Source organism: Podarcis cretensis (assembly GCF_951804945.1).
Source record: "Podarcis cretensis genome assembly, chromosome: 3".
In the NCBI taxonomy this organism is placed as follows: Eukaryota; Metazoa; Chordata; class Lepidosauria; order Squamata; family Lacertidae; genus Podarcis; species Podarcis cretensis.
Genome location: NC_137172.1, coordinates 35,127,758 through 35,141,123, shown reverse-complemented (window position 1 = coordinate 35,141,123; position 13,366 = coordinate 35,127,758). Strand labels below are relative to the sequence as shown.

Below are 13,366 nucleotides of genomic sequence, written 5' to 3'. Positions count from 1 at the left end.
TGAATTTTGCTTCTTCCCCAGGCATTAACATTAAAGAAATGAGACTTCTGTGCATATAATTTACTGCTCCTCTATTTTGCTTCAGGGTTATATTTTAGATGCTTACATACTATATGCCAGTCTTGAAAAATTCTTCTCACCCGTTCCCCCACAGGCAAGTCATTCTTTTCTGGATGGCTGAGTGAAACATCATTAGTTTTTTCATTATCATCAATCGCCCTGAAAATGGGTAGGCGAGCAGATTTGGAACCTCTCTTAGTCCATTTTCCTAGACTCTTGCTCTTTGTTATTTTGTATGGCTGTAATACTGAGTCAAGGAGGGTGGTTCAGAACCCAACATTTCTTTTTAATATTATTAAAAATGTTATTAGGTTTCAATTACAAAAATCCAATATATACCACATTGTATCAATACCAGATTACCCCACACATTACTCATTAACATCAAAAAATAACCAAAAACACACACATTTTTACCTTCCCCCCCCCCGCCCAAATCCCCGGACTTCCCTCCACCCCCTCTTCTGGTTCTTTAAATAAACCAAATCATCTTACATTCCAGATCCCTTTACCCAATTTTCCAACTACTAAACAATTAAACTTGTCGACCCCTCCACACAAACCAAAACAGAAAAAGCACACATAAAGGCAACACAAGCTCTCAATCATACCTCAGATATTTTAAGCCATCACCATGGTTTTTCAGTAAGGACTTCTGCATTAAAATCAGTGGCACACTCAAAGGGTTTCAATTTAAAATGTATGGAATTCAGTGCCTGGGCTTCTCAGTGGCAGTGGAGAAAGTTATTGCTTCAACAGGGATATTTGTGTGAATGGTTATTGGCTGATTAACATCCTATATCCTTTTGGTCCATGGGGTCACGAAGAGTCGGACACGACTAAACGACTAAACAACAACAACAATCCTTTTAAATGTCATTGTGGGTGGGCTGGGTTTATTGGGTTTATTTTTGTTCTTGTTTTCATTATTTATTTTGTGTTTCTATATTGTATTTTTATGCTGTGAACTGACCTGAGATTTTGAAGAGTGGCACACAAATTTAATACTAAATAAATAAATAAAATAAACAAATTATTTAGGTACAAAATGTTATTGGTAACATACCCATTTCATTTAACATAATCATGTGGATTGTTATAACAAGCTGATTAAAATTAAGATTCTCAGGGCTTGACTAAATTCTTGTTTCATAACATGTGATATGATCAGGTGATTGGTTTTTGGAGTCCAAAATTCAGCACTGTTTTGTGCTTTAGATATATCAGAAAATTCTGTCTCAAAGTAATCACATATTAGGTACTGAAGGTGGCATATAAGAGGGGAAGAGGAGTGATGGGGAGCTTGTAGGTTTAAGGCTTGCTCCTGGCTTAATAAATACAGTAGTGGCTTATTAAGTTGGAATTGTTATGCCTGAACAAGGTATTAGTGATCCTTTTGAACTACTTTGGGTAAGATTTCTATTTCTGAATGAATCCTACTAGCATTTTAAAGTTTCTCAACTTAACCAAATTCTCTGTCTTTTTGGTACCTATCAATTCGGGACATGCTTGTGTGTGCAAAATGTGTCCCAAAGTGACTTACAGCAAAAACAAAAAAACAAACAAACATTGAAACCCCATATAAAATGACAATACAGCATACTTAAACATTATTCATCCAAGAATATATAGAAAAGACAAATCCAACCCATCCCACTAAAAAATGACAGGTGACCCCCCTAAAAAACACAACTCACTACCCTCTAAATTACATCCCAGTTAAACATCTATCATTGTGGTTTTAAATTGCCGCCAAACATCTTGAAAATATTTTACCTTCCTGGTTTTCCCTTTCAACTTCCTTTTAAAAACTTCATTCGCTTTTCTCTCTTTTAAAATCAACTGCAGCCATGCTGACCTGTCTTGGCAACTTTCTAATTACATATATATTGAATTTGATGGTACTGTGGTCATTCCATCTCAAGCCTTATGATTGTCAGGGGAGGCCCTGCTGGTGGTGCTAATACTGGGTGCTGTGTGGTTGGCATTGACCCATGACATGGTCTTTTTGGTGGTGGTTCCCCATCTATGGACTCCCCTCCCTGGTGAGCTGCACCTGTCTCTTTCATTACAGTTGTACCTTGGATCTCAAATGCCTTGGCTCCCAAACAAATCAGCTCCCGAACGATCGAAACCCAGAAGTTAGTGTTCTGGTTTTCAAACTATTTTTGGAAGCCAAATGTCCGACGGGGCTTCCACGGCTTCCAATTGGCTGCAAGAGTTTCCTGTGGCTAATCAGAAGCCACACTTTGGTTTCTGAACGTTTTGGAAGTCAAACGGACTTCTAGAATGGATTCCGTTCAACTTCCAAGGTACAACTGTATTTACGTCCAGGAGGAACTTACAAATATTCCACTTTACCCAGAAATTTGATTGCTGAAATATACTCATCCTGACACACTTGTCATTAGGTGTGAGGATATTTTTAGATGTTTTTGATTTCTTTTTAAAAACAGTTTTTAGATTTCTAAATGGGTTTTTTATTTTGTTTTCAATTGCCTTTGGAGAGGGCGCAAGGCATTGGGGAAGGGATTGATCTCACAGAGGTCTGCAAAGGTACATCCACAGGTCTTGTCAGAATACTCGGCAAGAGGGGGTGTTGGGATTCAGAACTTACTGGGTTAATTTGTTCTGAGTTGTGCCTCCCATTCTGACGTTTGGAAGGAGGGAGGAGCTCTACTTGTTGTTCTCTCTTTGTCTCTGAGAGAGACGGCCGCCATGAATGCTAGCAGTCCAGGAGAATCTGAGAAATGCTGAGCTGTAAATATTTTGCTGCAATAAAGAACTGATAAATTTGGACACACAGGTGCTTGGTGTGTTTGTCTGGATCTGAAGCAGACTGCAACAGTTTTGTTCCGCTGTGTTTTTACTCTGCAAGGCGAAACCGGAGAGAAGCAGGTCTGCGCAGCTTGCTCTGCTGGGAAGTGTGCCGGACCGCAGTAAACTGAGGCTAATTGGGGCTATAAAGTAATTAGCCAATAAAGATCTCGTCACATGCTGTCCCAGGCAACTTTGAGAAAGGGAGGAATAGAAATTGAATAAACACACATATGCATCTCACGCCAGAACCTGGGCACCACTCAATATTACTCTCTCCTTTGTCCATTTTTATGATCAAGTATTCTGATGGACAATCATTTGCTACATCTAGGAATATTCCAGGCAATCTTTATTTAATTCCTTGAGCAACTGCATGCCCTTAAGCCAGTCACTGTGGCAGGAACAATATGGTATAGATTGCAGATGTGTGCCTCTTTAAAACTTGGCAAACTCTAGCTCCAGTCCTTGGTGATAATGGGAAGGCAGTTTAGACACACTCCTTGATGCTCTCTTCATTACTACTTTTCATGCTCAAGAGATGAGCCCTGGCTTGGATAATAGGTTTCAGAGAAAAGGCTTGGAAAGTCCTCTGGAACTAATGAAAATAATAGAACTCTTACCTGTAAGTATTGGTTGCAGGCACTCTCCACACTTGTACACCTGGAAAATTATCCTCCGTCCCTACCACTACACTGAGATTGGAGTTCCTATAGGCATCATTGCATTGGGTCTGGGTGGGCCCTTGAGGTCCATTAGCACCACAAGTATTGAAGAGCCAATGATCTGAAAGAGACATAGAAATATACACTGAGTAGCAAATACAATCTTCTCTGGCTGTTGGTTCCTTTGTCTCACATTAATGGCAGTGAAGTGTAGAATCTGCAACGGTGAGGAAATACACCACGACTCTGTTTTCCAGTTCAATCCAGATCTGGATCCATAATTCTGAATCTTGTACTCTCATGGCCATGAACAGTGTACTGGACTCTGTGCAATGTATTCACAAGGCTTACACACACACACACACACACACACACACACACACACCAAAATACCAATAAAGATGGATAGAGAAACAGACTCAGCTATAAATCAAATGCAAACCTAAGCTGAAAAACTAGGGCCAAAATTGGGAGCAGAGAGAATAAGGGAAAGTAACACTGCCTATGTAACAATGGTTAAGACACAGACAACAAACTTTTTTTTGGGGGGGGGGCGTATAAGGATGGGGGTGGGATTGAATTGGAAAGGATGGGAAACAAACAGCTTTAAGGCCAGGTAGGGAACTGAACAAATGCCACCAAACTATTTCAAAGACGGTATTTACAAAAGTGTAGGGGAAGTGTGAGCTTGCTGCATCTTGAAGCTTTGCCTTTGCTCTTCCTAAACACTGTGTTTGAGAGTAGTGAATGAAATTCTACAACTCTACAATGAGCCAATTCCTGTCTTTGCCTAACCCTGGTGTTCTCCTTAAATGGTGTTGTAATTAATTGAAACACCTTGGAGACAGTCATTGCGGCTTTAGAGAGGCTGGTGTTTTGTTTCTGTTTTTAGTTCTGGATCGGCACAAATCAGCACAAATTGATTTGAAACGCCCCCCCCCCCCCCCGCTCTGTAGCAATTTGTAGCTGCCACAACCTAATCCAGATCTGGCACAAGTCGGCTACACAGCCCTAATTATTAGCTACTATTTGTAGAGATGAAGAGAGTGGATGCAATTAAACCTAATGACAATTGAGATTTATTAGCTGTTATTGCTTTTAGCTCCGCTTGGGCTTATGTTTTTCCGTGCAATCCAATGCATATTTATTTAAAACTAACTTATGCTGCATACAATGGGGCTTACTCCCTGGAAAGTACCGGTAAGTGTGCACAGGTTTGCAGTCTTCACTTGTTCTTATACTGGGTATTTTTATGCTGTTTTAATTGCTTCTGAAATGCTCCTTGTGGGCTTTTATAGCAGAAAGCCAGAGTGTAAAATGCCTTCATTCCCTTAAATTGCAATCAAATAATGTCTACTCAGAAGAAAATCCCTTTGGGGACAATGGGACTTATTCCTAGGTAATGAGCAAAGGGTTACAATCTTATAGTAATATAACATGTTAATGGCAAACATTCCACCATGTGCATATACAGCACAATCATATATAAATATCTGCATTCAACAGAAATAAACATTCAATTGGTCTACTTCCAAGTAAGTGGGTACAGGATGGGTGACAGCCATTTTACATCAAAGCTCACCATATACATTGAGCAGACACTGAAGTCAGAAAGGTGGGCAATCCAAAATGTTACCAACCAGAACAGTTATTATTATTAAAATCTCTTTCTCAATGGAACACATGAAAATTTCTAACATTTATAGAAATCTTTATATGGCATAATAGCTTTGCCAGCTTTTTTCTGAAACACCTTTGTTCAAATAATGGAAAAGGCTAACGTACTGTAATATAAATCACTAGTGTTCATAAATCATGAAATGAGTATTATCACTCAGTAGAAGCTTAGCCATAATAGATATTGGCTGCAACCCAAGCAAAGACATGAAGGTAGCATTATGTTGCAACCTTGCTAAAAGGATGCAGGCCTGAGTCTGATCATTGTCTTAGAACCACATGTATGTCATATTGGGTGAAAGCAGCATATAAACATAATAATTTGAATTTTTTTATTATTTTGAGAAAGACTTTGTAGACAGTTAACCACGTCTGTTCTGCAAGACAGTTGGTTCTGATGTGAAACCCTGGAGCAAAGGCAGACAGAATCTCCTGATTCTGCCCTAGATGGACCTACATGTTCCAGCATATGTCTGCTAAACTTTTGTGCCTCTCTTCAGGAATTTGTTTTGTATTCTGGAATCTATAGTTCCACTAAATATTCTATAATCTAATGGGGTGGTTGCAGTTTAGGTGGTCCTTGGACAAACCTATCCATAAATGCTCAGAGGCCTTCTGCAGTGGCTTGGCATGATGACATCATTAGTAAGGTACGGTGTATCACAAAAGTACCTGAAATGGTAACTGACCCTTGGAGTCCCTTTCAACTCTACAATTCTATTTATTATTCTATATTTCCAGCCCCTGTATAGACCTGTAAGCTCACTTAAATCATTTGGGGAAATTCCACTCCAGGCACCGCACCCTACAAAATATTATAGTGGGGTGGCATTTTCTGCTGTTTCCTCTGTACTGCGAAGCGCTATTTCCTTTGCCATATGTGAAGCTGCAACCTTCAGCTGTCTCACTGGAGACTTATCCTTTTTCTCAGGCCTTCCCTGATACGTAAGACTGGACATTGTTTTACATGTCTGAATCTTCTGAATTTGCTTTATTAGCTTTTGTAAATATTGTTATTTTCCTGGTTTTAGGTTGTATTTTCGTTTTAACATTATATTGTTTGTTTTTTTAGACTGTACACTGCTTAAAGATTTTTTTTTTGAAATATTGAGTGGCATATAAAAAATGCTTTTAAATAAATAACATTCATACAGCACAGTTCCTGTTAAGTCAAATCTGCTTTGGTGTGGCTTTGCCAGCAGCAGAACCACAGGCTCAACAACCTCTCTCCCCTGAATACAGCTCAGCATTCCACAACACAGTGACCACTGGAGCCCTAGAGCAGGAGTGGCTAACCTTTGATCCTCCAGAAGTTGCTGGGCCACATCTCCCATCTCTCCTGGCTACTGGCCATGCTGACTGGAGCTGGAGGGAGTTGAAGTCCAGCAATGGCAGGAGGGCGATGGGTTAGCCTCTCCTACCCTAGAGGCAATTAGTAATGCCACAGAGTAGCTGAACTTGTTTTAGTAATTCATCTCTAAAGTAGGTGCTAGGACTCAAGGGAATGAGTTATCCCTTTGTTCTGATGTTAGCCAGGTAGCTCATAACGCCAAGCCATAAAGGATGTAATCCCAATCTATAATATAAATGGCAGATTCACATTAACTTTAGTGGGATGTCAAAGGTGCTCACATAGTTCCTATTTTCACAATGCCTTGAGGAAAATAAGTGTGAAACCATACATGAGAATCTACAGAATTTCAAACTAATGGGGTAAAGGTTTCTAAATAGAGTGCTGCATAGGCTTCCAACATAAACCATTCCTGAGCCATTTTGATTGTTCTGAAAATGATGGATCTCGCACAGAAATTGATGTTCATCAGCTTAATTGCTAATAAGAAAACAGAGGGCCATCTTGCCGGCAGTCTTGGTGTCTTAACACTTTGTGATCCCAGTAGGCTTGGGCCAGATGCAACCGAGCATATGTTGAATAAAATGAGCAGGCAAAAACCTTATACCAGGAATAATAAGACACACTTCTGATATCTCTGGTGAAAAATTAAATGTACTCCTGCAGGTGGGAGCAGGCGACCTTGAAAGAAGTAAAAAGAAAGAGAGAGAGAGGGAGGGAGGGAAGAGAAAAAAACACCACATAGCAAGGGAGAAGATTAAAACAGGAAAAATGAAGGCATGAAGAAAAATCCCCACATCTGGTTGAAAAATAATGGCAATTTAGTAGTTGTTTCATATACCAAGTACCGGTATACCAAACTATTTTCTATATCAAGAGCCCATCCTTCATGTTGATTTCATTTCTGACATTGATGAAAACCGTCTCTGGACAAAGGAGGCATAAAGTGCACTTGGGTGCACATTAATGAGATAATAGGTGCACAGTGCCCTCCATATTCATGAACTTGTATTGATCAAGAGGCACATGACCTTCAGACTGAGAAAGCTTAAGCTTCTTTCCAGCCAAGGTTATGAAGGTGAAAATTACAAGGAACCTGACAATCTTTGACCTCTTTGGATGATGATGGAGAATCCAGCAACAGCAGTCCTATCCCTCTAGCCACCCAGAATGAATAAGAGGTGGGCTGCTCCTATTTGAGTGTTGGGTCTGGCGTATGACCAGGTCCTGGTGTCAGAGCATCATCCCCTTGTACCATTGTTGGAAAAGTGGCTCCGTATCTAATTAGCTGCTGCCCCTTCACGATGGGTTCATAGGATCAGGCAAGTATTTCTTACCCCTTTGACTTGCCAGTGTGCAACAGCCTATGTTGTTGTTTTTTCCTTCTGAAGATGTAATGTAAGCAATGTAATATGAGAAAAATACCCATTCTTCTTGACTCTGTTTTTACCTCCCCGCCACCTCCCGCCAAAAGGCAGATGATATTCAACATTTAACAAGCTAAACATCATGAATATAATAGAGAAGCAGAGGGAGATGGCAGGATCACACATATACTTAAGAACAGGCTGGCATACTTGATAAGGGGGAAAAGACAGGAAGAAAATAGTGTTTTGGGTAACTGCACTTTTAGAAAAAGGCAGCAGAGTTCAGATTGCCAAAACTAATCTAGGTGTAACAAAGAATTCACTTCTGTTTTTCCAGATGCATCAGGTTTCTATGGCGTATTTTATATAATCTCTCTCTAATATATATTTGTGTATGACTGTCATCATGCTGCAGTTTGTGCGGCAGCCTATAGGTGGCCATGCCAACTGCAGCATAACAATGGACCAGAGCGCAGCCCAGGTGAGCTGTTGAGGAAGGAGAAAAGTTTAAGTGATGGTGGAAGATGCTTTGGACAGCGATTTAGCAAATGGGTCTCTGAATCATGGCCTCCTCCCATTAAATGTTGCTGGAGGAGCATTTAAAGCAAGGTGGGAAGCACTTCAGAAAATGGTCTGGCAAAGTGCTCTCTGAAGCATCTCCCACCCTCCTCTAAAAGGGTTAGGGCTGGGCAAGCTGTGAGGGGAAAGGTGAGTGGGTGGGTAAGGTGTAAAGAGTAGGGGGGTTGGCGAGAGGAAAAGAGAGTGGGTTGGCCAGGTGTGGGAGAAGGGGGCTTGCAAAGGAGTGCAGATTTGGCAGGAAGGCGCATTGGGGAGAGAAGAGAGCAGGGGTGGCATATATTTTTACATTCACAGCCCCTGCCAAGGAGTCAAAGGTGACATACTTGGTTCTTCCTCCCTCTCCATTTGATCCAAAACACAGTGAAGTAACGTATTCTGAGAGACCGGCTGCCCCAACGTCACCCAGTGAGCTTCATAGCTTCAGTACGGGGAGGAGTTTCATCCCTAGTCTCCCAAGTTCCAAATCAACACGGTAGGCACCACACCATATATGTAGGGCAGGGATGGCCAACAGGTAGATCACAATCTACTGGTAGATTGCAGGGTGCCTGTGGTAGATTACGGTAGATCTTGGGACCCCTCCCACCCACCCCTAGAGACAACTTTGATCTCCCAATAAAAGCTTAACAACTTTGGTCAATCCAGTGGGTAATCACTGCCAGTTTTTTTAATAGTGCGAGTAGATTGCAGTCTCTTGTAAGTTGGACAAGCCTGAAACTGTATAGAGTATAACCCTCATAAGGTACATAGTTGTTGACATTCAAGTCCTGTTCATTTCAACCCAACTAAACTGTGCGACAAAGTAAATGTGATGTTAATGATTTGGCAGTGCTACCGCAGTCTGTGAAAAAGAAGCTAGTCAAAAGAAGAAGAAAGAAGAAGCTAGCTGAGAAAGAAGATGCATTACAATGTGAGCGGTACAGGCTAATCCTAGTAACAGTAGCTTGAGCCAAGAAAGGGGAGCAGTGAAGACAATTCAAAATGTTGTTAATGTGAACCATTTGCTGGGTGTGGTAACTTCACTTAGTAAAGAACTGCAAGTGGAGCGAGGTTAATTACCTTATCCAGTCAGAGTTATATGCAAAGGTTATCTTGTGGTGACTGTTGTGGGTGGGTGAAATTGCTGCCTTGTTGCATCCCTGCATTGGACCAAACATGGTTATGATTGTGCTGCCATATCAAAAGTGGCAGTGAGAATCTGAAAATCTGGAATCTAGAATCTGAAGTTAAGAATGTAAGAAAAGCCTGCTGGCCTATCTAGTCCAGCATCCTGTTCTCACAGTGGCTGAACAGTTGCCTCTGGGAAACCACCAAGTAGGATTCGAACACAAGAGGACTCTCCCCTCCTGAGGTTTCCAGCAACTGGTGTTCTGAAGGACTGCAGCCTCTTAACTGTGGAGGCAGAGCATAGCTATTGTGACCAGTAGTCATCAATAGCCCTCAACTCTATGAAATAAAATAATGATTTTTTAAAAAAATATTTGGATGTGATTCAGACATAAGGATGAAAGAATTTGGAAGCCAGTGTGCTGTCGTGGTTACAGCATCATACCAGGAGAAGGGAGGCCTGGGTTCAAATCCCCACTTAGGTGTGAAGCTCACTCAAGCGATTTTCGGCTCAGCCTAACCGGTTTCACAGGATTGCTGTGAGAACACAAGGTGGGAGGGAGAACCATGCAATAAATATTCCCCCTTCCCTTCCATGGCTTCACTCTGTCCCTTTGTTCTACTTCTCCTAGATCCTGGTTAAGCTAAAATAATTTTTAAACTAAATTTCAGGATGGAAGCATATGTTATTTTCTATCACTTCCACTTTCTTCAGTTCATTTGCATCTTCATTGATACAAACAACCGTTTAAAAAGCTACCTTTGTGTGTGTGTGTGTGTGTGTGTGTGTGTGTGTGTGATTGCATCTAGATTCCTTGTGGGTATGTTACTAGTGGTATTTTAATGATGTGCAAATTCAAATCCTGCACATTGCTAAAAGTCCTGCACACTGATAAACTCTAGGCAAACGCACAAAATAGCAATCTTAATACAATCATGATATGCTTGATCACACTGAAACAGGTACAAGCACTGCCAAAACAAAACAAAAGCAATTTGTACATGTAGCTTTGTTTATGTAGAAAAGTGTGCGTGTGTGTGGAGATGCAAATGAAGGAACTGACGGAGGTGGCAAACTGCATCCAAAATTCAGCAATATGAAATGGAAGGAGAAAGGATTCTGTACGCTGTGTTTTCACTTTAGAAGCGAAATCAGGGTAACTCACAACACCCAGAATGGGGAATAACTTCCAGGAAGGTGATTAGGGGTACACAGAAGAACCCCTAATCAGAAAGGGGAATTAGGAATAAACGCTGGAGCCAAGAGCTGGCCTTTTGAGTAGGTGACATTATTCTCCATTCCAATTTTTCATCCCCTTAGTTTATCACACCACTAAATGTATATGAAGATGCCATTTATATAGTCTGAATCTGAATATAAATATGAAAGAACTGAGTCACAGACTGATCTAATTCTCCTACCCACTCTGGGTAATTTCCATGAAACTCACATTGATCTAAAATCTGTATGTAACATTTGCCCGAAGCCTTAAGAATATCAAAACAGGTATTCAAAGCTCTTTTAAACACTGACTACATTGCCTCAGAGGAGGGCATTTCCATAAAAAAACATGAATGTTTCTCCTTTGTATATTATTGATTCCCCTTCCCCTCTCTTCCCTCCATGGACCGAGGAAAAGAAATCTTCTGGGTGTCACACATATGCCATTAAAACGTCATACAGATTGGTTTCTACAGGTTGCCACATGTTATGGTAGTTTTGAGTAATTCAATTTGGAGCACAGCTTTTGATCTCCACAGATGAAAGTAGCGGCGCTGAAATGGAACCCCTTTAACTAGCTCGAGAGACTGCAGTGTAGCATTTTCCATCTGCAAACAACCGTAATGCTGTTGTGCATTGTACTGGCAAATGCATGGCTCTCTCTTTGTTCTGCAGTGCAGAACACAGAGATACAACGTTGGTTGGATAATCTTATTACCCAGAGCACGCCGCATGCTGCAAGCCTCAGTCTTGTTTTTTTAAACAAAGTTGCTGAACAAAATCTCAGTTGCTCAAATTTTAAAAAGCAGCAAACTATTCCCTGAACTACTAGTATCATATCTGAGCTCTTAACTCTGAAAAATCAAGGTACAGACTGGGCCAGAGTTGGACCAGAAGGCAACCTCAGGCAAGGCACATCTTCAGCTTCCCAACCATTGTTTCCAACTTCTAAATACCTTGTTTTTATTGCACTTGCATTACTTTTTATGACTTTGAATTATACACAGTAGAGATGGGCAAATATACCAATTTTGGTTTCTCTCAGTTTCTCTTTTTCCAGAAGGTTCAGTTCTCCACATTTTCACATCGTTTTGTGTGTGCCTTTTTGAAGTACACATGAAGATATTTCAGCATGATTTTCTCCCAATATACACACTTTTGTGTGAGATTCCGCTTAACATACACATCTTTGCAAAGCAATTTCCCCATATATAATGCATTTTTAATGTTATTTTCACTATTGAAATGCATTCATATGCACACTTTACACTATCATGTGCATTTCTGTGCACACCACTGCTAAATTTGGAGAAGTCCACGTTCTGTACTATGCGTTTTTGTTTTGGAAATTGAAAATTAGGTAAGTTCACGTTTAATTGTGAACTGATCCCAATATCTCCCCTGCCCCATAGTCTACTTCAAACTGTTGGTGAAGATTCACATGACTGAATGCTCTGCAGGAATCAGAGCAATATATATTGGTTACCTAATTTGATAGTAAATAATGTACTGACTGAGAATTGTAAAATAACTAAAGGAACAAGACAAGGCTGCCCATTGTCACCCTTGTTGTTTATATTAGTTTTAGAAGTATTGGTGCAAAGAATAAGATGTAATCAAGAAATTAAAGGTATATGAGTGGGACAGACACAATATAAACTGAAAGCATTCACAGATGACATGGTGATATCTGTAGAACCAATAGAGTCAATCTCAAAAGTATTACAAGAGATAATTTTTTTTGCGGATGTATCAGGTCTTAAGATTAATAAAAATAAAACCAAACTCTTGGTAAAAATATGAATGATGAGAGTAAAAATAAATTACAAGATGTGTCAGGTCTAAAGACTGAAAGGAAGGTCAAGTATCTAGGTCTATGGTTAACAGCAAATAATATAAATCTATATAAAGATAATTATTTAAAAACCTGTGAAGATATTAAAAGAAATCTGCAAATTTGGAGTAGAATGAAACTTTCACGGTTAGGCAGAGTGTTTACTATAAAAATGAATGTATTGCCAAGAATGTTATTGTTGTTTCAATCAGTTCCGTTGATTGGCAAGATAGATTGTTTCAATGTATGGCAAAAAGATACTTCTAAATATATCTGGCAAGGAAAAAACCTGAGAATAAAATCTAAAATATTGATAGATGCAAAAGAGAAAGGAGGTTTCTCCCTGCCAGATATGAGATTATATTACGAAGCATTTTGTTTTTGTTGATTGAAGGAATGGATGACACAGGAGAATCCAGATATCTTAGATTTAGAAGGTCATGATAATATTTTTGGTTGCCACACCTATCTGTGGTAGAAAAAGGTGAAAGTAAAGGAAGGTTTTACAAATCATATAATCAGGAAAAATTGTATAGAATATGGGATAAATATAAAAACTTATTGGAGACAAAAACTTTGGCTCTCACTGTTGGAAGCCATAGCAGTAAAGAAAAAGAATAAGATAGAAGGTTGGGCAACTTAATAGAACTTTATTAAAGCAAGAGGGAGGTAAGTTTAAATTGAAAG

At 39.9% G+C, this 13,366-nt stretch overlaps 1 protein-coding gene across 1 annotated transcript in view; it reads right to left on the bottom strand.

The window, feature by feature from the left end:
• Positions 1 to 13,366, bottom strand: part of ALK (ALK receptor tyrosine kinase) — a 626,252-nt gene that overhangs the window by 66,552 nt on the left and 546,334 nt on the right. Inside the window, exon 12 of the mRNA XM_079969155.1 lies at positions 3,501 to 3,663. Coding sequence (XP_079825281.1) covers positions 3,501 to 3,663 — 163 coding nt within the window. The remainder of the gene's footprint in view (positions 1 to 3,500; positions 3,664 to 13,366) is intronic.